General features: G+C 44.8%; 2 protein-coding genes across 5 annotated transcripts in view; both read right to left on the bottom strand.

Annotated features, from left to right (window-relative positions):
• The window catches only part of hibch (3-hydroxyisobutyryl-CoA hydrolase), a 37,576-nt gene extending 22,578 nt beyond the window's left edge, over positions 1-14,998 (bottom strand). The window contains exons 1-7 of the mRNA XM_061226306.1: positions 14,878-14,998; positions 13,662-13,704; positions 12,898-13,029; positions 12,170-12,254; positions 11,149-11,229; positions 9,752-9,804; positions 3,397-3,475 (exon numbers count right to left, since the gene is read on the bottom strand). Coding sequence (XP_061082290.1) covers positions 3,397-3,475; positions 9,752-9,804; positions 11,149-11,229; positions 12,170-12,254; positions 12,898-13,029; positions 13,662-13,704; positions 14,878-14,900 — 496 coding nt within the window. The 5' untranslated portion in view covers positions 14,901-14,998. The remainder of the gene's footprint in view (positions 1-3,396; positions 3,476-9,751; positions 9,805-11,148; positions 11,230-12,169; positions 12,255-12,897; positions 13,030-13,661; positions 13,705-14,877) is intronic.
• A 2,600-nt stretch (positions 14,999-17,598) lies between these two features.
• Positions 17,599-22,225, bottom strand: part of LOC133116649 (ubiquitin carboxyl-terminal hydrolase 37-like) — a 22,771-nt gene continuing 18,144 nt past the window's right edge. For 3 of the 4 annotated variants that reach the window (XM_061226470.1, XM_061226472.1, XM_061226471.1), the window contains exons 18-24: positions 21,643-21,859; positions 21,286-21,452; positions 20,450-20,510; positions 20,173-20,288; positions 19,227-19,296; positions 18,662-18,800; positions 17,599-17,985 (exon numbers count right to left, since the gene is read on the bottom strand). In XM_061226470.1, the coding sequence (XP_061082454.1) occupies positions 17,904-17,985; positions 18,662-18,800; positions 19,227-19,296; positions 20,173-20,288; positions 20,450-20,510; positions 21,286-21,452; positions 21,643-21,859 (852 nt within the window). In that variant the 3' untranslated portion in view covers positions 17,599-17,903. The remainder of the gene's footprint in view (positions 17,986-18,661; positions 18,801-19,226; positions 19,297-20,172; positions 20,289-20,449; positions 20,511-21,285; positions 21,453-21,642; positions 21,860-22,225) is intronic. The other variant, XM_061226473.1, reaches the window with a different exon arrangement.

Here is a 22,225-nt window from a genome sequence, read left to right as displayed (position 1 = left end):
CCTTTAAGTTTGAATGGTGGGTTTCCTTTCAGCATTGTGTTCATAACCATGGCATTGCATGTAAATGCATTTGTTTGACGTGATAAATGTGGCCTGTTTGTATTTAAATGAAGTAAAATAATTGAAGTGTACCTACCACTTTAGGTTGCAGATCTTAGAATAAATTGTATTCTTTCTGGAGTTTATCTATGCAGCCTATCTGCATTATCAGAGGAAAACCATAATTGCGAGAGGTATGCAGTCGTCGCAGGTTTATGCGACAAATTATTGTGAAACCTGTTTTGATAAGATATTGCGATCTGCCAGTGAAAATCCTCGCGAATCGCTTTCGTGAAACGAGCCCCTGTCCCACTGATGATACCCTGTCCCTCTGCTGACAACCTGTCTCGCTGCTGATAACCTGTCTCACTGTCCCACTGCTGATAACCTGTCTCGCTGCTGACAACCTGTCTCACTGTCCCACTGCTGATAACCTGTCTCACTGTCCCTCTGCTGACAACCGTCTCACTGCTAATAACCTGTCTCGCTGTCCCACTGCTGATAACCTGTCTCGCTGCTAATAACCTGTCTCACTGTCCCACTGCTGATAACCTGTCTCAATGTCCCACTGCTGATAACCTGTCTCACTGTCCCACTGCTGATAACCTGTCCCGCTGCTGATAACCTGTCTCACTGCTGACAACCTGTCTCACTGCTAATAACCTGTCCCACTGCTGATAACCTGTCTCGCTGCTGATAACCTGTCTCACTGCTGACAACCTGTCTCACTGCTAATAACCTGTCCCACTGCTGATAACCTGTCTCGCTGCTGATAACCTGTCTCACTGCTGATAACCTGTCTCGCTGCTGATAACCTGTCTCGCTGCTGATAAGCTGTCTCGCTGCTGATAAGCTGTCTCGCTGCTGATAAGCTGTCTCACTGTCCCACTGCTGATGACCTGTCTCCCTGCTGATAACCTGTCTCGCTGCTGATAACCTGTCTCGCTGCTGATAACCTGTCTCGCTGCTGATAACCTGTCTCACTGCTAATAACCTGTCTCGCTGCTGATAACCTGTCTCGCTGCTGATGACCTGTCCCGCTGCTGATGACCTGTCCCACTGCTGATAACGTGTCTCACTGCTGACAACCTGTCTCACTGTTTCACTGCTGACAACCTGTCTCACTGTCCCACTGCTGATAACCTGTCTCGCTGCTGATAACCTGTCTCGCTGCTGATAACCTGTCCCTCTGCTGACAACCTGTCCCACTGCTGATAACCTGTCCCACTGCTGACAACCTGTCTCACTGTCCCACTGCTGATAACCTGTCCCGCTGCTGATAACCTGTCTCGCTGCTGACAACCTGTCTCGCTGCTGATAACCTGTCTCACTGTCCCACTGCTGATAACCTGTCTCGCTGCTGATAACCTGTCTCACTGCTAATAACCTGTCTCGCTGCTGATAACCTGTCTCGCTGCTGATAAGCTGTCTCACTGTCCCACTGCTGATGACCTGTCCCGCTGCTGATGACCTGTCCCACTGCTGATGACCTGTCTCACTGCTAATAACCTGTCTCACTGCTGATGACCTGTCCCGCTGCTGATGACCTGTCCCACTGCTGATGACCTGTCCCACTGCTGATGACCTGTCCCACTGCTGATAACCTGTCCCACTGCTGATAACCTGTCTCACTGCTTGCTCTCGAGGATGTGCGTGTTACCTCTCAGGCTAATTAGGGGGCCAACTCTACATATGCGGTCTCACACTGAGGAGAGAATATTAGATTTGGGTTAAGAGCTGAGATGGGCTACCCAAATGAATTTCAAACCAGCATTAGTAACGCTTTCCTTTAACAGTCCTCCAGGGACCCTGTCAACCTCAAAAGCAGCAGCATTATTATATTATTATCAATAAATCATTACTGAATACTGCCCTCCTGCTCTCTATGCTCATTTCTGTCAATACGTGCATTTATCATCTACATCCACTTAGTGAGCACTTTCTAACCTTCCCAAGGTATTTTCAGACATCAGCCTTTTCTTAATCAGCACCCTGAGCTTGCAAACAATAACGTATACATTAATGTAGAAAATAAAATAAAAACATTTAAGGTAAAAAAAAGGTAATTTTAAATCTATTGTTTATAATGAAGAGTGTAACTGTTCTACATTGTCTCGCATGGCATTCACTGGGTTTGAATGAACTGGCTTAGTGCTCTTTTCTACATGTTATTGTGCTGTTGTATGTTTGGTTTGGATGGAATGTGCATTGCATTTAGCAGCTACTATCTTGGCCATGTCAACCCTTGAAAAATATTTATTTATCTCAAAAATTCCTGGTTAAATAAAAGTAAAATTAATAAATGCCCATGACATTTCATTTGAAACACACCACATGCCAATTTGCACTCACCAACATATGCCTTATAACGGTGCTACACAGCTCTGATGAAGCACCACTCTCAGAAAGCGTGATGCAAATGGTAAATGGTAGGCATTTATATAGCGAAAGTGCTGTACAATTGATGCTTCTCATTCACCCATTCATACAAACACTCACACAACAAACGGCAATTGGCTGCCATGCAAGGCACCGACCAGCTCGTCAGGAGCAATTAGGGGTTAGGTGTCTTGCTCAGGGACACTTCGACACAGCCCGGGCGGGGGATTTATGTGGGGCTCTTACTGCCTGAGCCATGTCGCCCCACATATCGATGATGCACATATCCGGTCATGCACATTCTCACACGTAAACTAATTACCTCATTCCCTCTCAGTTTTAGTGCATGCTAGACATTTATCAGAAATAAGGAAAGAAAGTTTTCCAGCCAAATGTTGATATTTCCCAAACATTCAGATAATCATTGACTACCTCCCCTTTAAAATGTGAGGCTCCAGAATCAACCACCAACAGTCACACTTCTGCTACGGGAATGCAGTTAATTCCCAAACAGTATAAGAAGGATCTGGTCCCTTATTTCAGGAAATGTAGAGCCCTCTACTCATCTGTGAAAGCTCAGGACTGAATCAGCTGGAGCGCTAACAGATATGACAGAAACATTCCTGTCCAAGCTCTATCTGTGCATGTCTCTTCAACTACGCCAACTTCACAAAATCATTCGGGCATGTGGTAAAATATGTGGTCAATATGATACAACCACATTCACAATAGCAGCAGAATACAGCTTATTGTGATAAAATACCATGAATTTAAATAACCCTTAAAGGTTCAGCCAATGCTTTTATGGCTGTTCCCATTCCATCTGTTCGCTACTGGTTTTGCTTCCTGGAGAAAGTGCATCATGGGATCTGTAGTTCTACGAACTCAGCACTGTAAATGTGTATAGGTACCAACGCACAGTAGAGGCCGTGACCTCATGGGCGTCAAACAGAAAGCAGGCATGGAGAGTATACTTACCGATGCCGGTCTCTGGCATGGCAAACAGGGTCTTCTCAGTCGCCACACAAAACTGCCCATGGACAGAGAGCCCAACGCCCTGCAGGGAGAGCGAGACCCACGTCATCAGGAGCAACATTGCTCTGCCTCATAAACACAGATCACCATCTCATCTCCTTTTGGATGGGATAGTAGACAGTTATTGGGGTTACTGCTTGGCTGGCCAAATAACTCCCTCCCACTCGACTTTGACATCGCTCAAGGTTGGTGAGTGTTATGGCACAAAATGGCTGCTGTGTCTCACCTATATAAGAGGAGGTAGGGAGAGTATCAGATATCCTGAGGGTCCAGCCTAATTACCCGGATGTTAAACATTATTGAAGAGCAGCCGTCACAGCTTTCATGGAGTAGAAGACATGCACAGGGATGGCTTCCTGCGGTCTCACAGGAGAAGTTTCCAAAGGTCAGCTCCCGGTTGCTGTGACAACGCTAAGATGGACTAATGAATAATTGGAGCTGGAATCAGGGCTTGATTTCCGGCCAGTTCATGCATCAGGACAGGATTTAACGTCTCACGTCAGATGCTTTATACTGCAGGATGTGATTAATCTGCTCAGTCTTGCCCAAACAAAGGAAAGATTAACTCACTGTGGTCTGGGTGGGAAGGCAGTCAGACAACAAGCAAGTCACTGTGTCATTTACAGCATGTTTACAGGAACGGAGGTTACTGCAAAGTCACTGCCATTTACAGCAGGTTTACAGGAACAAAGCTTACTGCAAAGTCACTCTCGTTTACAGGAACAGAGCTTACTGAAAAGTCACTGTGTCATTTACACTGTGACTTAAAATCATATTTCTTGTTAACTTTTTCCCTAAAAAAGGAAAAAAAGACAGTTCGACTAATTTCAAGCTTTGCAAATGGAATAAGACAGTTTCACTTGTCAACCAAACATTAACTTAAAACAGCTAATATTTTCTACTTGTGAAATATTTTTTTTAACTGAACTTTCTTCAGTTTTAGCACGTCACGCTTGGTACCGAAGGCAGTAAACAGCTCTCCCGTTGCTTCGAATCAAAGCAGACGTGCAGTCTCTTCTCATATTCCCTTTCTCTTAATAACAGGTGGCTTCTCAGCGATACTGAGGTACATGAAATAGCGCACTGATCATAAAATGAGGCGTCTGGCCGGGCAGCTCTATAAAAACATGTTTCTGCTAAATTTGGAAAATACCAAGCAGCAGGGCAGCCCTCGGAGATCGATGTGGAAAACCAAATTCCCCAACAGAGATTCATCAAGATGCTTACTCTGAAAACGATTTTCTGGCTGTATATCTCCCCACTTTGACTGACACGAGAGGGGCGTCTCAAGAAAACTCGACTTAAAGAGAGAGATCCTTCCTCTGGTATTCTGTCACGGTTAGGCAATGTTAAGTAATGAAAACAGGCATCCAGAACCACTTACTGAATCATTACATTACATTACAATCATTTGGCAGACGCTCTTATGTACAATAAAGTGCAAATCACAACCAGGGACAAGTGTGCTGAAGACCCGAGAGAGAAGTACAGTTTCTAGCCAAGTCCTAGAGTGATCACATAGATACAACTTGAACCCTTCCAGAGTAAATCAACTTTCCAACTAGCATACCACAGTTGGCAGCTAGAATACCCCGAATACTAAAATAATGAAACACAAGTGTAATTATAACCTTGAGCATACACAAAGCTAATTATAGCAGTGAGGTAGGGAGGGAAAGGTGCAGCCTGAAGAGATGAGTTTTGAGGTGAGAATCCCGGCTTTGCAAGTGCACGTGTAGAACACTTAAGACACCCTCCATGAAATGCGTTTAATTACCCAATGAATGGGGCCCAAAGTTCTCCTCTTCCTAGGCAAGACCTAAAGGGCTTCTTCAAAGACATTTCATAATGACCTTCAGCGCAACAATGGTGTTCAATAACACAGTGTGATCCTTTCTCAGATGCCCACCGTCACTGAAGCCTAATTAAGCACAGTTACAGTGGTGCTAGAAAGTATAGAAGAAGTTTGCACATTTTCTGTTGTACTGAGTTCACTTCATCAAGTTTTAGGACTTTATTTGCCATTTACCATTTAGAAGGTATTTAACTGCAGAGTCAAAGTTGGGGAAGTTGGGGCCCAATCACACTGCATGAGTAGAAATCAGGAGGTGTGGATATTTCTGTCACCACCTCTGGATCCAAGTACAAATTCTGCTATTGCCACTCTCAGCTGTAATCACACTCTAGCATGTGTGCTCTGATGTGTGAGGAATTGCACAGTTCTTAGTGGCATATGCGTATACTGGAAACTGGAACATTTGTAAACTGTGTCTTAAAGATCCAAGTCGCTACCTGGATTAATTGCACCACCAGGGCAGCAGTACCAGGCCTAGCACTGAAGGGCCCTAAGCATTTGCCGATTTCATTCGCGTCCACATTTTATAATAATTAAAGTGGGCCCCGTCGTGGTTGTGTGGCAAAAAACAGCCACTTATGTCAGTTATTGTGTCGGGTAGGGTTTGCAGTGGAGACCCTGCTTCCCAGTACTGCACTTCAGTAAGCACTGTCAGCATGGGAGGTCTAAGCACTGCAGAACAACACCCTCAGAGAGCATCATGCCTACGAGGGTCATTCCACAGACAGAGATGCTTCACTGCGGGAATTATAATACGGAACGGCAGCATATTACGCTTTCACGCTGTGCGTGTGCAGGGAAATGTAATACAAACATTGAAGCGCTGTCAGAAGCAGAGGCTACTTTAAGGGGAATCACACAGTTGGTCTGATTTTTCAAAGGGCTCCATTCAGTGGTGAATGTCAGGGGGAGTGTCCGTCAGGCTACCTCCACGCCAGCATCAGTTCGGCCTCCACACACAGAACACAGAGGCACCAGGGTCACATTCACCTCTGAGAAAACAGAAACAGTGGCGTGTTGAACACCAAGTTGCACCTTGGAACGACTGACGCAGTTATGGTTTGCTCCTATGGCATCTGAGAAGGTCGTTCCAGGTTTATAGGACAGGCCTAGGTCATTATTGATTTGGGTTACCCACCAGACGGGAGCAGACACGCCTCAAAGCCTGCTGCAACACACTGTATTGTTCCACACAGAAACTCTAGCAAAACATAGCGAAATGCTTTTCGATTGAACGTGCCCCTGGTCTTTCCTGCCTTGCAGAAGCACAAACAGCCACTTTAGGGGTCCAGCCAATTGGTTGTTAAACTCTGTGTTTGGTTGTTAAACTCCCTGTTCGGTTGTTAAACTTTGTTTGTAAGGTTCCAACTGTAAGGTTGTTTTTCTTTGTCAAAATCTAAAAGCTTGTCCTCTACCTCAGCAAAGTCAGAGCTGTCCATCACATCACTCAGGCTATCTAAGGCAGGCTCCATGATATCTGTATGCTAAAGCTATTTAGCTAACCATATTTTTCTTGGAGTGACATGTGATCACCTGGATGGGTGGCCGCCCATAAACCAGTCTCTGCGTTCAAGGGTGGAGTTTGAGCGCCCGTTACCTTCTGGGAAACAGGCTGGAGATTCACTGGATGTGTTTAGAAATGTTCCCCCATATTTAGGAAAAGGGCTACACTGACGGTGATCAGTGTAACTGCACACATAATTTAAGCAATTAATCCAAATAATTTCAACTGAAACAAGTGCGACAGTGCTCCTTTAAGGGCAGAGTAAGATCATTGTGATTACATCTGGTCTAATCTAAAACATCCTCTAAACCACCAGATTCACAGTGTTCAGTCTGATCCATCAGCACTTGGGAGAGGTCGTGTTCATGGTGATCAGTCTGTTCGATCAGTGTTGGAGAGGTCGTATCACGGTGTTCAGTCTGTTGGAGAGGTCATATCACAGTGTTCAGTCCAACAGCCCCTCCAAATGCATCTGTTTTTCAGAAGAGATGGCTCGGATTAGCCTGGACTCCAAACTCCAGCATCTGTGCGGCGGGGAAATTTATGCCTTATGCTCTGTTCTGTAAAGAATTTGTGCTCAGCGATAATGGAAATATGCGGGGAATAAACTGCACTGGGCGATTAAGAGGGTGTGGAGTCTGGTTGGGATGGAAACAGGGGTGTGGCTGTGGGATGAAAGGCAGGAGTTGGGACGGGGGTCAGGACACAGATGGGGGGTAGACGGAGGTCTTGGATGTCTCCAGGAACAGGCAAGCAGCCAATGACAGCGCGCACTTCAACAGACCAGTTTCCTGTTGGGGAGAGTTTGAGCAGCGACGGTGCAGGCAGTTCTGAATCACACAGGGGAACAGACTGGGGAATCTCCACTGTGTGGGATCATGGAAAAAGTCTCACAGGCATTAGGTAAATGAGGTCAGTATGGACAGGACGGGGCGGACCGAGCCATTTTCTGACAGGCGGTGACACAAAACCAGTCACCAGGGGAACGGAAACGCTGAACACCCGTATCCACGGAAACATCACAAATCTTACACCTCATCCACTAATTCAGCTGGGTGTCTTTATCCAAGGATATGCACCTAAGACTATGCACCTTACTCAAGACTACGCACCTCACTCAAGACTACGCATGTGACTACGCAAATGTGTCTAGTGAAGCTGAATGATGACACTGCTCTACTAACCCTGCTGAAAAAGTGACAAGAACTAAAATATATGTATTAATACAAGGTCTCCTCGTAGAAAGAGCATTAATATCACTAAACATTGCAAAGGGAGCTGCCTCAACAGATCACTGAATCAATGCAAAGACTATAAAATAATATATCTGGTGGGGAGGACAAAATATATGCCAGTAAAGGCTTAGGGACTATTGATTTAAATAGTTATAATGCAGAGAAAACAGAAGCCTTCCAAGGACAAAGCATAGGTGGGCTTTTAGTATTCTTTCATCACCATTTCTTCACAAATCAACAACCGAAGAGGCATTCGCATCCCATATAACTCTCTGGCTATTTGTCTGTGTACAGTAGATGTCGTTCAGAAAGTCAGGCCTGTTATCGAGAGATCTCCCTAAGGCATGCGCTTAAGACCACGAGGACACCTCTGCCAGTGAGTCATTGTGCCGAATATTAACCTCCCAGTGTGCAGAGGGGGAAAAAAATAAAAAAATAAAAAACGCTAATGCAGAAGTAACCCCCTGTTTCCAATGACAGACCTGGGCATGACTCACCTTGCAACTCCAGTGAAGGACAGGCAACCAATTGCAAAGCAGAAAGCACAAAGCATAAAGTCTGTGGCTCTTCCACTGTAATGAGGCTAAATTAATCCAGTTTAAAGATTCCTAGTGAAAAGCCAACTTCTAATATTTTTGTAATATTCTACATTGCCAGTGAATAATAAAAATACATTAGAATACATCATTAGACTATAACATATCGCACATTAGTGCTGCTACCACAGCACAAGTGCAACACTAAAAATACAGTTTAATATGAGTCATAGCCCAGATAAAAATGCAAACAGAGTGTTTATCTGATTTTAGGTAATGAAGAACAATCTTTTTGGTATAAAATCCAGTGAAAAAAAGTGTCAAGATGAAAATGAATAAACAATGAGGACCAGTGCACGTCACTCCATCCTGCAGCCAATCAGAAACCACTGTGGCATTAATTCACAAGAACCAAAGACACCGCTGTAAAAGCATGGCTCGTGGGCGCCCCCTGGATGACATTATAAACACAGATATACACATCTCATACAGCACCTCTATCCACTCTAAAACACACCCTTTTCCCCCAGATCTACACAGGTAACATGTGTACCATACCTTATATCTTTATAAGAACAACAATATGAAATGCATTATATTCAAATTACATTACATTACATTATTGGCATTTGGCAGACGCTCTTATCCAGAGCGACGTACAACAAATGGAAGATTCATCTTATATACCACACCTTATATTATACAAACCGCAAGAAATGCTACTATATTAAGTTTAACATGTATGAGGTCAGAAATCACATGAACCAATTTAGAGGTTTATATTTCATCCTTAGCACACTCTGCTGGTTTGACCTCCAGAGTTAAATGCATATACGGATAGATGTTAAAGAAATTCCAGCAAATGTGTGCTCATTTCAAATTTGCAAATGTGTAGCAGGTTAGTACCATGTTTGGATCCTCAGGGGAAAAAATCCCATGTTGTCCTACTGTCAGAGACAATGGTGAAAAACAGTGGAAAACGGTGAAATTGACCTTATTCACATTTTTCATCCATGCTAAGCATTTCCACGGTGACACCTGGTGGATATGAGGATGAACTACACTGCATAGCCAGGGTGTTTACATTATTCACTGGGTTCATGAACTAAAGTGGAATTCATTTCGCACTCACAGCTGGACTGAGAATAATGAGGGGAGACATACTTACCCCTCCCATCGTAATCCCATCAATCAGCGCCACGTAGGGCTTCTGATACGTCCCTTTAAAGGGGAAAAACACCTTATACACGGACACCTTTAACAATTCAATTAGTTTAACATTTTTCCTCACTGAAAGGAATTCAGGCAATACTAACTGGGAAAAAAAAAATCACAAAAGATGACAAACAATCTGTTCTGTCAAAACTGACAACAGTGAATTGAACGGGAGATGGATTAACTGATATAGACATTTCAATATAGCAGTCTGTCCAATGTCTAAAAATACAGACAGATCAAGAGAATTATTGTGCATAAAATACACAAACTGTATATTATAGTTCATAGTAAGGTAGCCATTATATTGCTCCAGTTAATAAAGTTTAAGTTTATTGTTATAAAAAAATAAAAATCTATAAATACAGTGGCCTCCAGAATTATTGATAAATATGCACATATAGTTACAGTTATTGAAATAAGCTTTATTTGTGTAAATGAGTGTGCTTTATTTTTTTTAATGAATAATTCAACGGAATCAAACAAAGTCATTTAAAATTTCTTAAATTTTACATAAAAAAAAAAAAAATAATAAATAAAAAAACAGGTTCCACAATTATTGGCAGCCCTGGTTTAATACTTTGCGTAAATACCCCTGGCAAAAATGACAGCCAAGAGGATTTTCCTATTATTTGTGATAAGGTATGGAGGGATTTTTGACCATTCCTCTAAGCAGAACTTCCAAATCATTAATATGCTTGGGATACTCCCCCTTGCAGAACATGGTTGTTGTTCTGACTTTTTGTTTTTACATTTCTGTGTGGATTTTGATGTTTGGAGTCAAGCCTGCTGGACAATCTAACTACGACCAAGACACAGACCTAGCAGAGGCAACCAGATTTTCTGGTACTTGAAACAATATGTAGTGCTGTGCTGGTTATTGTGCTTGGTAAAGGACAGAGGACAGAGATGGAAGGGTGGAATGGAGGTGCAATTTTAACATATTTATTTTAGACTTGGTGACCCCAAGACACAACCAATCTCTGAAATTCCTAAACTGCGATCCTTGCGTTGCTTATGGCCTCACCATCTTCCTCACTGTCCGTGGGGATAATATGCACTTCCCGGCAAGTTTGCAACAATTCCATATGTTGTACACTTTTTTATTAATGCAATTACAGTGCTAAGTGGTTTGTTTAACCATTTACATATTTTTTGTACCCATTACCTGACTTGTGATGGTCAGTTACAAATGAGATTACTAAATAAAATACATTGAAACACGACAGGAAATGTACTGAAATAAAAGTATATTGTTTTCCTGTATGTTTGAACATAAAATATAGATCATAATGCATGTTTATTATATTATTTCCACTGACACGGATGTCTGCAAGAACAGGTACTTACCAATAGCATTGTTCAATATATACTCCTCACGGAAAAAGTCCTGTGCCAACGACTCTCCTGATTTACCCGCCTCAGTGACAGCTGGGAGAAAGAGACAAGAACACAGTGCATCAACCACTCCAGAACCCTGTGGAGAAGACTTTAAAGGAGCACTGTCACGCTTTTTTCAGCTGAGTTTATTTGAATTAAATGCTTAAAGTATGTGTGTAGGCATTTTTTAGATCAGTGTCAGTGTAACCGTTTGCTAAACATGGGGCAGAGCCTCTAAGGGCAAAAGCAGACTGGTTTACGGGAGGCCACCCATCAAAACCATCACATGACACTCCAATGAAAATACGGTAACATTAGCAACCTTGCAGTCTTGAACTGGAATTTACAGAGTGAGCAAGAGAGACAGAGAGAGGAGGAACACGGACAGCCGCACACAGAGTTTGGATCCCTGTCAATAATAACCCCTGGCTACATCCTGCAGTACTTTCCAACTTCATTCATTGGAACAAGCATCCACAACCAAGGGGTCAAGGAGGGCAACTAAGCAACAACCAAGTAAATATCAAGCTAACAAGCTATATCAAAATCTTGGTTGTAGACACGTCACTGATACGTCACTGGACATGTTTGCCCTCATAAGTTTTGCCCCATATTTAGGAAACTGCTACACCAACGTGTAAAAAGGCTTACACACATAATTTAAGCATTGAATTAAAATGATCTCAACTGAAAAAAGAGTGACAGTGCTCCTTTAACATCACTTTTAACACTTTAACACTAAATTCATTGCTTCATTTCAATGTGCAAGTCAAAAGAACAGAAATTGTAACACCGTCTAAATATGTACGGACTCCAATGTACATTCATTTAAAAAATATTTGTTTTTAAGTGTACATTAACAGAGCATGACGAGAATTCAGTTTTAAGACATTAAACTTACAAGGTTACAAGAGAGGACACCATCTAAGCAAAGGTACAGTGTGTAAATTTGTCCACTGTCACAACAGGGACAGGGAAAATGACCTCTGACCTCTGATGTCTCCGCCAGCACAAAAGGCCTTCTCTCCAGCTCCTTTCACAATCACAATATCTGTTTCCGGATCCTTCTCCCACTTCTGCAGACAGCATGAAATATTAAATAAAACAGTCATACGCTACACTCCTGACAGGCTACAGAAAGACATTATTTTACCTACATTATACCAAGAGCTGTGGGTATATGTCACCTGATCATGACTCCTGAGCTGTGGGTATATGAGACTGACCATGACTCCTGAGCTGTGGGTATATGAGACTGACCATGACTCCTGAGCTGTGGGTATATGTCACTGACCATGACTCCTGAGCTGTGGGTATATGAGACTGACCATGACTCCTGAGCTGTGGGTATATGAGACTGACCATGACTCCTGAGCTGTGGGTATATGTGACTGACCATGACTCTTGAGCTGTGGGTATATGTGACTGACCATGACTCCTGAGCTGTGGGTATATGAGACTGACCATGACTCCTGAGCTGTGGGTATATGTGACTGACCATGACTCCTGAGCTGTGGGTATATGTGACTGACCATGACTCCTGAGCTGTGGGTATATGAGACTGACCATGACTCCTGAGCTGTGGGTATATGTCACTGACCATGACTCCTGAGCTGTGGGTATATGTGACTGACCATGACTCCTGAGCTGTGGGTATATGTGGGTTTGGTATAGATGGAGATTCACCTGAGTTGTGGGTATGGTATGATGGTGACTCACCTTGAGTTGGGGGTATATGTGTCGGATCATGGTCAGGTTCAGTGCATTCAGAGCCTTGGGTCGGTTCAGCGTAATTACACCGGCATTCCCCACACGCTCCAGCAACACGTCCAAACCTGCCTGAGAGGACATCTATCCCACAACACACACACACACACACACACACACACACACACACACACACACACACACACGTTATTCTGATAACTTTATTGGACATCCTGCGGAATCATCTCAACTGCCATTTTAACACAAACTTTCATTTTGCATGTACCACACTCAGTGACCACTTTATTATGTATGTATTAAACTAATTTTTCAAACGTATTGGCATTCTGCTGCTGAAGCCCATCCATTTCACAGTTTGACTTGTTTGTTCAGAGATGCTGTTCTGCATACCACTATTGTAACGCATGTCGCCTTCCTGCTAGCTTGAACCAGTCTGGCCATTCTCCTCTGACATCTCTCATTAATAAGGCATTTTTGGCTACAGAACTGCCGCTCACTGAATGTTTTAAGCACTATGCTCTGACAACTCTATAGACAGTTGTACATGAAAATCCCAGGAAATCAGCAGTTTCTGAGATACTCAAACCACCCTGTCTGGCACCAACAATCTAGCCACTTGACATTTCTTCCCCATTCTGATATTTGGTCTGAACAACAACTGAACCTCTTGACCAAGTCTGCATGCTTTTATCCATCGACTTGCTGGCACATGACTGGATATTTACATTAACAGATACCATCAGGTACAACCTTACCATGTGCCGCTGAATTACCCGCAATCTGCAGATGGACTTTAGCCTGGAGGAGAGAAAACATCCCTTTGAGATAGAGACAATAATCATTTCCTTACATTATCTATACAGTGGCTTCAAAAAGTACTCAAATCCCTTCACTTTTTGCAGTTTATTTTGTGGTAGATTTCATTTTGAATGGAGAAAGGTTTTGCCCATCAATCTACACTCAATAACCCTAAGTGAAAACATGTTTTTAGAAATTTTAGTTATTGAGTCCAGCATGCTCCTGGAACACTCTAATACATGCCCTGATCTATGCCTCAGCATTTTATTCTCGGTCTACTTTTTGATTTTTAATAAATTCGTGAAAAATTGTAAAAACATGTTATCACTGTCATTAGCACCAGAGGATGCATAAATGCACATAACACTCACTGATTTCTGTAATTCTGTTATGTAGGGAATTAAATATATTAGTTCTACGTGACTGCAGAAAAGAAATAAAACTGTTCACTGATTCTAACAAGCCAAAAGGTTTCAGCTCACTGTAGTTCCATACACGATGGGCTTAATGGAGGTTCACAGCTAGTTTCAATGAAACCATTGTTGGCCGTTCAAGGAAGAGCACCTTAGTCATCCGCTTCTGACATGCGATCCTGGAAAAACTCTTGCAGGAATTGTTCATCAAAAGAGGGCTAATGCCCACATGTCTGTTCCGTGTAAAATAATATATCCTGTAGGTCCTAGCACGCCAAACAGGTTTAGGCTACCCCTTAACCACACTGCACACACTTGTATGATATGAATGAGGCAAAGTCTTGAATTTCCTTCGCAGTGAACACACCTCTAGCTTACAGAAATGGCATTTGCGTGATTGCTTTTTGAATGTATTAATGGTAAAACTGGATAAACGGTTTGCATGACAAGTCTGATTAATGTAACCAAGGTCGTACATCTTCATGAACTGCGCGGACATTACATTTTCGACATGGGTATGGGCGCTTATGTAACTGAACTGAAGAAATTCCTCCGTGTTCAGGCAGGCAACTGCAAGTTCGAGAATAATGTATACTTGCTTTTAACTTTTTTCAGTCACGACGCAAAAAACCAAACGTTAGCTCGCCGGCTTTTCAGCAAGAATGCTTACAAAATAATAATTTAGGGGCTCTTACGAAATGTATGCATGCTTAGCTACGCCTTTCTTTCTGTTTGCTGCTTATCTGTATCGAGGACCTACCTTTGACAGAAGTGCAAAGACATGCTGGACAAGTCGCTGCGCTCACTGTACAGTAGACTAGACGACTTTCACAAGATACAGAAAACGTTTAAGGATTGGTGACTTTAACGTTAAACGTCACAGGGTAACGACACCATAGAATACAGCTGTGCGGAACACAAACTTTACATACACTGCCATCTATAGGGCAAAGGACTGTTTACATGCTTACGATTACATTTTCAGAATAAACAGATTTTCATTTAAAGATTTTTTTACTTAATAGAAAACACTCTTTTTCTGTACAAGCCATTGAGAGAAAACGCCCAGCAAACACTTTCTATTTCTTATGGATATATTAAGAGACTACACCACTGTAAATCATAGTCCAAACAGAACTTAAAGGTGCATCATACATCATCATTATGATGGCTATTTCACAGTATTCAATGGGTTAGAATACTGAATAGAATAGTTACTTTGCGACCCTCCAAAATCCTCAACATCCCAATGCAAGTAGTGCAGTGATTCTCAACCTAGGTCCCATTGTGTGTCCTGGTTTTCATTCCAACCTTATAACTGTAATCCCACAAGCTGTCAATATTCCTTGATAGTACACGCCCACATGTTGACATCACGGAGCCAGATGCGCCAACGCGCCTCTCTAAGCTGTTGACCATTTTCCCCCTCATCTGGACTTCCTACTTTTACCAACGAATATATTACCCAACAGTAATCTATTCAACCCATAACAATTCTGATTACTGTAATTGAATTAATCACATTTCTGCTATATCCATTTTCCATTACACCTTGCCGACTAGAGGATTGATTCCCGTTATAGCGAGGTCCCTCCTGAGATTTCTTCCCATTGGGGAGTTTTTTTTTTTTAAACCTCTTGTTTGCTATTTTGGGGGTTCAGGTGTGCCATCTGCCCTCCTGCGTCTCTGTAAAAAGCACTATGCACATAACATTGAATTAAACTTTCATGTTTAGATTATTCACATTTAAACCACATTGTCAGAAATAGCTACCAGCATAGCATAGCATGCCATGAAGAATCAAAGTCCCATGTTCACATTATATAGACAATTACAATACAGCCCAAATAGAAAAATGCACTGGTCAAATGAAAGAATCCGACATTTAGATAGCTAAAAGACAAAGCAAATGATAATGAGCGCTGCAAACCTGCATTGTAAATTGAAAAAGAAATTGCACACATGTTCAGTAACCCACTGAGAAGCCTATTCACCCATCATTCATTTGATCACACACTATGTTGCCGGTTTTATACAATTGTAATAAAGCACAATAATGCAGAAGTGGAACTTGCATTCTTCATGGCCTGCAGTGTCTTCAGTGTCTCAACCCTAAACTAGGTGTCAGTGGGATTAACACTAACCTGCACCAGACTAGTCTGAGTGTCAGTGGGATTAACACTAACCTGCACCAGACTAGTCTGAGTGTCAGTGGGATTAACACTAACCTGCACCAGACTAGTCTGAGTGTCAGTGGGATTAACACTAACCTGCACCAGACTAGTCTGAACCAGGAAGGGCCCTGAGACCCACATGAAAAGTGCTATACAAATAAAGTTTGAATAAATTCCGCAATTGTGGTAGCAATGAAAACTTGCATTAGCAGTCTCTATGACACCTGTGAAATGTTGGGACTGCCGTGGTTACGATGGCAGTGAGTGAGTGAATGGTTCTGCTTCATGTGAAACTGAAAGGAAACACAGACCATTTTTTCCCCAAGTTATTTTATTTGAAAATGCGCTTTAGGAGTAAAATACTGGGTGCCTAGAAGGTAATGTAAGCTTAGCTTTCAACACCACCGAAGACTTTACATATCAAACACATACTTCAACAGTAGCTTTCCACCTCTCAGCTCAATGCAAGCAGGGTGAGTCTGAGGACAGCCAATCAGAACGCAGTAACAGCTAATCAAACTCCTCAGGAGGGGAGTACTGGCCATGTTATGCGGAGAGAAAAACTTGACAGATTGCATTGTAAACATGGAAATCATTTTTTAAAATAAATAGTGAAATCTATCGGCCTTTTTGGCAAGGCCCATTCCAGGAGAGCTAAAAGTTTTTGTAAGAGGTTTCTACGTTATATTCTCGAGTTTTCAATACATTCAAACCAAAATTTGGTTGAGTACCTTTCGCAATGTAAAGCCCTGTAGAAAAAGAGGAGGAATCAGGAGTAGTGTACTGGGAGCTGGACCGAGAGGCACTCAGAGGGACAAAACGTCCTTACAAAAGAGAAGCAAGCGCACCAACAGCCAGTTTGTTAAAGGTGGTGTATGTAACATGAATAAAACATTTAAATGAGAGGGGGGACATCAAACATTCAAACCTCAGTCCTATAATCGCTCCAAAAGGAAATAGCAAACCATCCATACCAAGCTCTACTGGACAAACTTAAAACAGGTAAAGGCCCACAGGCATGTCACCACCACAAAACAAAATATTGCACCACTTTCATGAGGCTGCATATCAAAGATCAAAAAAGACCCTTACCTCACCTTATTCCCATAATTCCCATACACTTGTCCAAAGTACAAGAATATGCATTTTCATCAAATAGGATATGACCAATTAAAAAGTGTAAATAACCTCAGGAGAACTGAGAATATTTATCAAGTCAAGACGCTGCCATCTTGAGCTCTTAATCCATGGCAATACAGAGAAACATTGTATCAAAGTGTTATTCAACAAATAGAGGGAAAAAAATGTAAATGTAAAGTTCATGGCTAATTTAATTCCAGTTGAATGCAACACACAAGCTTAAAAAAATACACTGTGAACCTTTAAAAGCTTTTAATTGCGCGGGTATTTCGTTGTTTCACAGAGGGGCTCTGGGACGGGACGATGAGCAGGGTCAAAGGTGTGTTTGCCATGGGACTGGCAGCAGGGGCAGCTGATGTTTTAGGACAAAGTGCTTGGAGTGAAGGGGAGGCTGGACGGTAATCAGTAGTACTGGGTAACGGTGAGCCCGGGGACTCGCCGGTGAAATGGATTGTGGGATTGTGGGCTGGGTTCAGAGCGGCTGCAGTACGGTCCGCCCTGCTTCCCCACTCCCTCCAGTCCGGTCCTGCTCAGACAGCTCCTCAAACACATCCCTGCAGAACACACACACACAGCCTGTTACCCCACTGACCCAGCACACACACACACACACACACACACACACACACACACACAGCCTGTTACCCCACTGACCCAGCACACACACACACACACACACACACACACACACACACACACACAGCCTGTTACCCCACTGACCTAGCACACACACACACACACACACACACACACACACACACACACACACACACACACACACACACACACACACACACACACACACACAGCCTGTTACCCCACTGATCCAGCACACACACACAGCCTGTTACCCCACTGACCCAGCACACACACACACACACACACACACACACACACACACACACACACACACACAGCCTGTTACCCCACTGATCCAGCGCACACACACACACACACACACACACACACACAGCCTGTTACCCCACTGACCCAGCACACACACACACACACACACACACAGCCTGTTACCCCACTGATCCAGCACACATACACAGCCTGTTACCCCACTGATCCAGCACACACACACACACACACACACACACACACACACACACACACACACACACACACACACACACACACACACACACAGACTAACTAAGTTAGTCTCTAACTAACCCAGTCACCCACCCACACACACTAAACCAGTCTCCAGCTCTGAAAACTCACTTGTGCATGTAGAAGAATATGTATCCGCTCCGATCTCTCTCGCGCTGAACGGTGCATTCTTGAGTGCGTGAGACGTCCAGGTCGTTGTAGGTCAGCCAGGACTGTTTCTTCAGGTCATACACATCACTGATATAGTGGCCTGTGGAAGACAGCCACTCCTGTGTTCATTTGCCGAGCACAGCCCTTTCACACGGCCACCTGCATAGAGTACATAGGTCCTATCTAAACAGCTCACTGAATGGTGAAGTTTGTCAGTCTCAAAACCCTTTGGGTTACAAGCCAAGTTAACTGCAAGTTAAATTCCTATAATAATTTGGAGGTTGTTACATTTCTACAGTCATTTGGGGAGAGTTACATTTCTACAGTCATTTGGGAGAGTTACATTTCTACAGTAATTTGGGAGAGTTACATTTCTACAGTAATTTGGGAGAGTTACATTTCTACAGTCATTTGGGGAGAGATGCATTTCTACAGTCATTTGGGAGAGATACATTACTACAGTCATTTGGGAGAGTTACATTTCTACAGTCATTTGGGGAGAGTTGCAGCCGGCGAGGACGTTTACCGGAGGACGAGGTGCTGCCGATGTGACTGACCACACTGATGAGGCGGAAGGAGTTGGCGAGGTCACCGCTCTGAGGAGGAACAGAGGGAGCAGGGCTCTCAGGGCTTTCATTCAAACCAAACACAACATTTAAATGAGAGAAACAATGTTTCCAGAATGTACTCTTCCCTGAGAAATGTGGACAAAGAGTGATGCAGGTAAAGAGAAATCAGAGTAAAGAGGGATGTGGGTACAGAGGGATGTGGGTAAATAGAGATGTGGGTACAGAGGGATGTGGGTACAGAGGGATGTGGGTACAGAGGGATGTGGGTACAGAGGGATGTGGGTAGAGAGAGATGTGGGTAGAGAGGGATGTGGGTGCAGAGGGATGTGGGTGCAGAGGGATGTGGGTGCAGAGGGATGTGGGTACAGAGGGATGTGGGTACAGAGGGATGTGGGTACAGAGGGGTGTGGGTACAGAGGAATGTGGGTGCAGAGGGATGTGGGTAGAGAGGGATGTGGGTACAGAGGGGTGTGGGTAGAGAGGGATGTGGGTAGAGAGAGATGTGGGTAGAGAGGGATGTGGGTACAGAGGGATGTGGGTACAGAGGGATGTGGGTAGAGAGAGATGTGGGTAGAGAGGGGTGTGGGTACAGAGGGGTGTGGGTACAGAGGGGTGTGGGTACAGAGGGGTGTGGGTACAGAGGGGTGTGGGTGCAGAGGGATGTGGGTGCAGAGGGATGTGGGTGCAGAGGGATGTGGGTAGAGAGAGATGTGGGTACAGAGGGGTGTGGGTACAGAGGGGTGTGGGTAGAGAGAGGTGTGGGTAGAGAGAGATGTGGGTAGAGAGAGATGTGGGTACAGAGGGATGTGGGTACAGAGGGATGTGGGTACAGAGGGATGTGGGTACAGAGGGATGTGGGTACAGAGGGATGTGGGTACAGAGGGATGTGGGTAAGGAGCTCACCTCTGCGTTTCTCCTCAGGTCCTCTGCCTCAGACTCGCTGTAGTCCATGTCCAGCACATCCTCATTCCCAGAGTCCTCATCTGAGCATGGCAGCTCCGGTAAAGAGTTTGTGAACTCTGAAGAGGTCGCACGCACGCACGCACGCACACACGCACACAGAAAAAAAACAACAAAAAAACCCAGTCGTTTCAGAGGTTCGGTTTCACCCAGCATGCGGTGTCTATGCGCTGTTTCAGAACTGTAAAGAGTGAGGATGTGCATAAGCTCTGGACTCTACCTTGCAAGCTGAGCTCTGTAGCCCTTTTAAGATCATCGTCCTCTTTCATTTCCCTGGCCTCCTGCGGAACACAGGGACACAGCATCAGAACTGCACTGGGGAGCCAGTGGTGCTGTTGATTGAGGTGGTGTGGGGTAGGCAGGGGTGGTGTGGGGTAGGTGGTGTTGATTGAGGTGGTGTGGGGTAGGCAGGGGTGGTGTGGGGTAGGTGGTGTTGACTGAGGTGGTGTGGGGTAGGTGGTGTTGATTGAGGTGGTGTGGGGTAGGTAGGTGTTGATTGAGGTGGTGTGGGGTAGGTGGTGTTGATTGAGGTGGTGTGGGGAATGTAGGGGTGGGGTATGTCGGGGTGGGGTAGGTAGGGGTGTGGAATGTAGGGGTGGGGTATGTAGGGGTGGGGTAGGTAGGTGTGGGGTATGTAGGGGTGGGGTAGGTAGGTGTGGGGTATGTAGGGGTTGGGTAGGTAGGTGTGGGGTATGTAGGGGTGGGGTATGTAGGGGTGGGGTAGGTAGGTGTGGGGTATGTAGGTGTGGGGTAGGTAGGGGTGGGGTAGGTAGGTAGGTGTGGGGTAGGTAGGTAGGTGTGGGGTATGTAGGTGTGGGGTAGGTAGGTAGGTGTGGGGTATGTAGGGGTGGGGTAGGTAGGTAGGTCTGGGGTAGGTGGTGTTGATTGAGGTGGTGTGAGGTAGGTAGGTGTGGGGTATGTAGGTGTGAGGTAGGCAGGTGTGGGGTATGTAGGGGTGGGGTATGTAGGTAGGTGTGGGGTATGTAGGTGTGGAGTATGTAGGTAGGTGTGGGGTAGGTAGGTGTGGGGTATGTAGGTAGGGGTGGGGTATGTTACCTGCTCCTGCAGACTCTGGGCGAGAGCCTGCTGCAGCTCCTGCTCCTCCCGCTCCTGGTCCAGGCTGTACTGCTGCATCCAGTCCAGCTCGCCCTGCGGCCCCTCGGGCGTCTGGTTCTCCTTGTTCTCATCCAGGTCCTTGGTCAGGTCCAGAGAGTCCAGGGCCTCTGCACACAGAACCGCAGTGTTTCAGAGGCCCCACGGCCCTCCATACGTGGCCCTCGAGCGTACATTACAAATGACTGATCCATAGTTAAGGGCCATTAGGCCCTTAAAGGAGTAACATGATGGTTGAATGTGACACTTTGTGCCAGTTGTCTTCAGGCAACAACAAAGCAAACGTAGAGTTGCAGCTACCAGCGGAGGGTTTGTCTGTCTCCAGGAGGTCCATGTTGTGGCTGAGGTCGGGCGTGTCCGTGTCCCCGAACCCCGTGTCGGGGCTGCTGGTGGGCTCGTCGTCGGGCCCGGCCGAGAGCGGGGCCTCGTGCTGGCTCATCTCCAGGACGGCCGCCAGCATCTCGTCATCGTTAATGCCGCTGTACTCGGGCTGCTCCGCCGACTGGCCCCGCTGCACATGGAGAGGGGAGGGGTCAGCCTGCAACTCCAATCATTCATTAACGGGCTTCTCCATGACGTTAGCGCTGTTCTCTGTAACGTTAGCGTGCTTCTCCGTGACGTTAGCGCGTTTCTCCGTGACGTTAGCGCGTTTCTCCGCAACGTTAGTGCGGTTCTCCGTAACGTTAGCGCGCTTCTCTGCAACGTTAGCGCGCTTCTCTGCAACGTTAGCGCGCTTCTCTGTAACGTTAGTGCGGTTCTCTGTAACGCTAGTGCGCTTCTCTGTAACGTTAGCGCGGTTCTCTGTAACGTTAGCGCGGTTCTCTGTAACGTTAGCGCGGTTCTCTGTAACGTTAGTGCGCTTCTCTGCGACGTTGGCGCGTTT

This window comes from Conger conger, chromosome 17 (assembly GCF_963514075.1).
Source record: "Conger conger chromosome 17, fConCon1.1, whole genome shotgun sequence".
NCBI classification, from domain to species: domain Eukaryota; kingdom Metazoa; phylum Chordata; class Actinopteri; order Anguilliformes; family Congridae; genus Conger; species Conger conger.
This window is presented reverse-complemented; position numbering and strand designations above follow the sequence as displayed.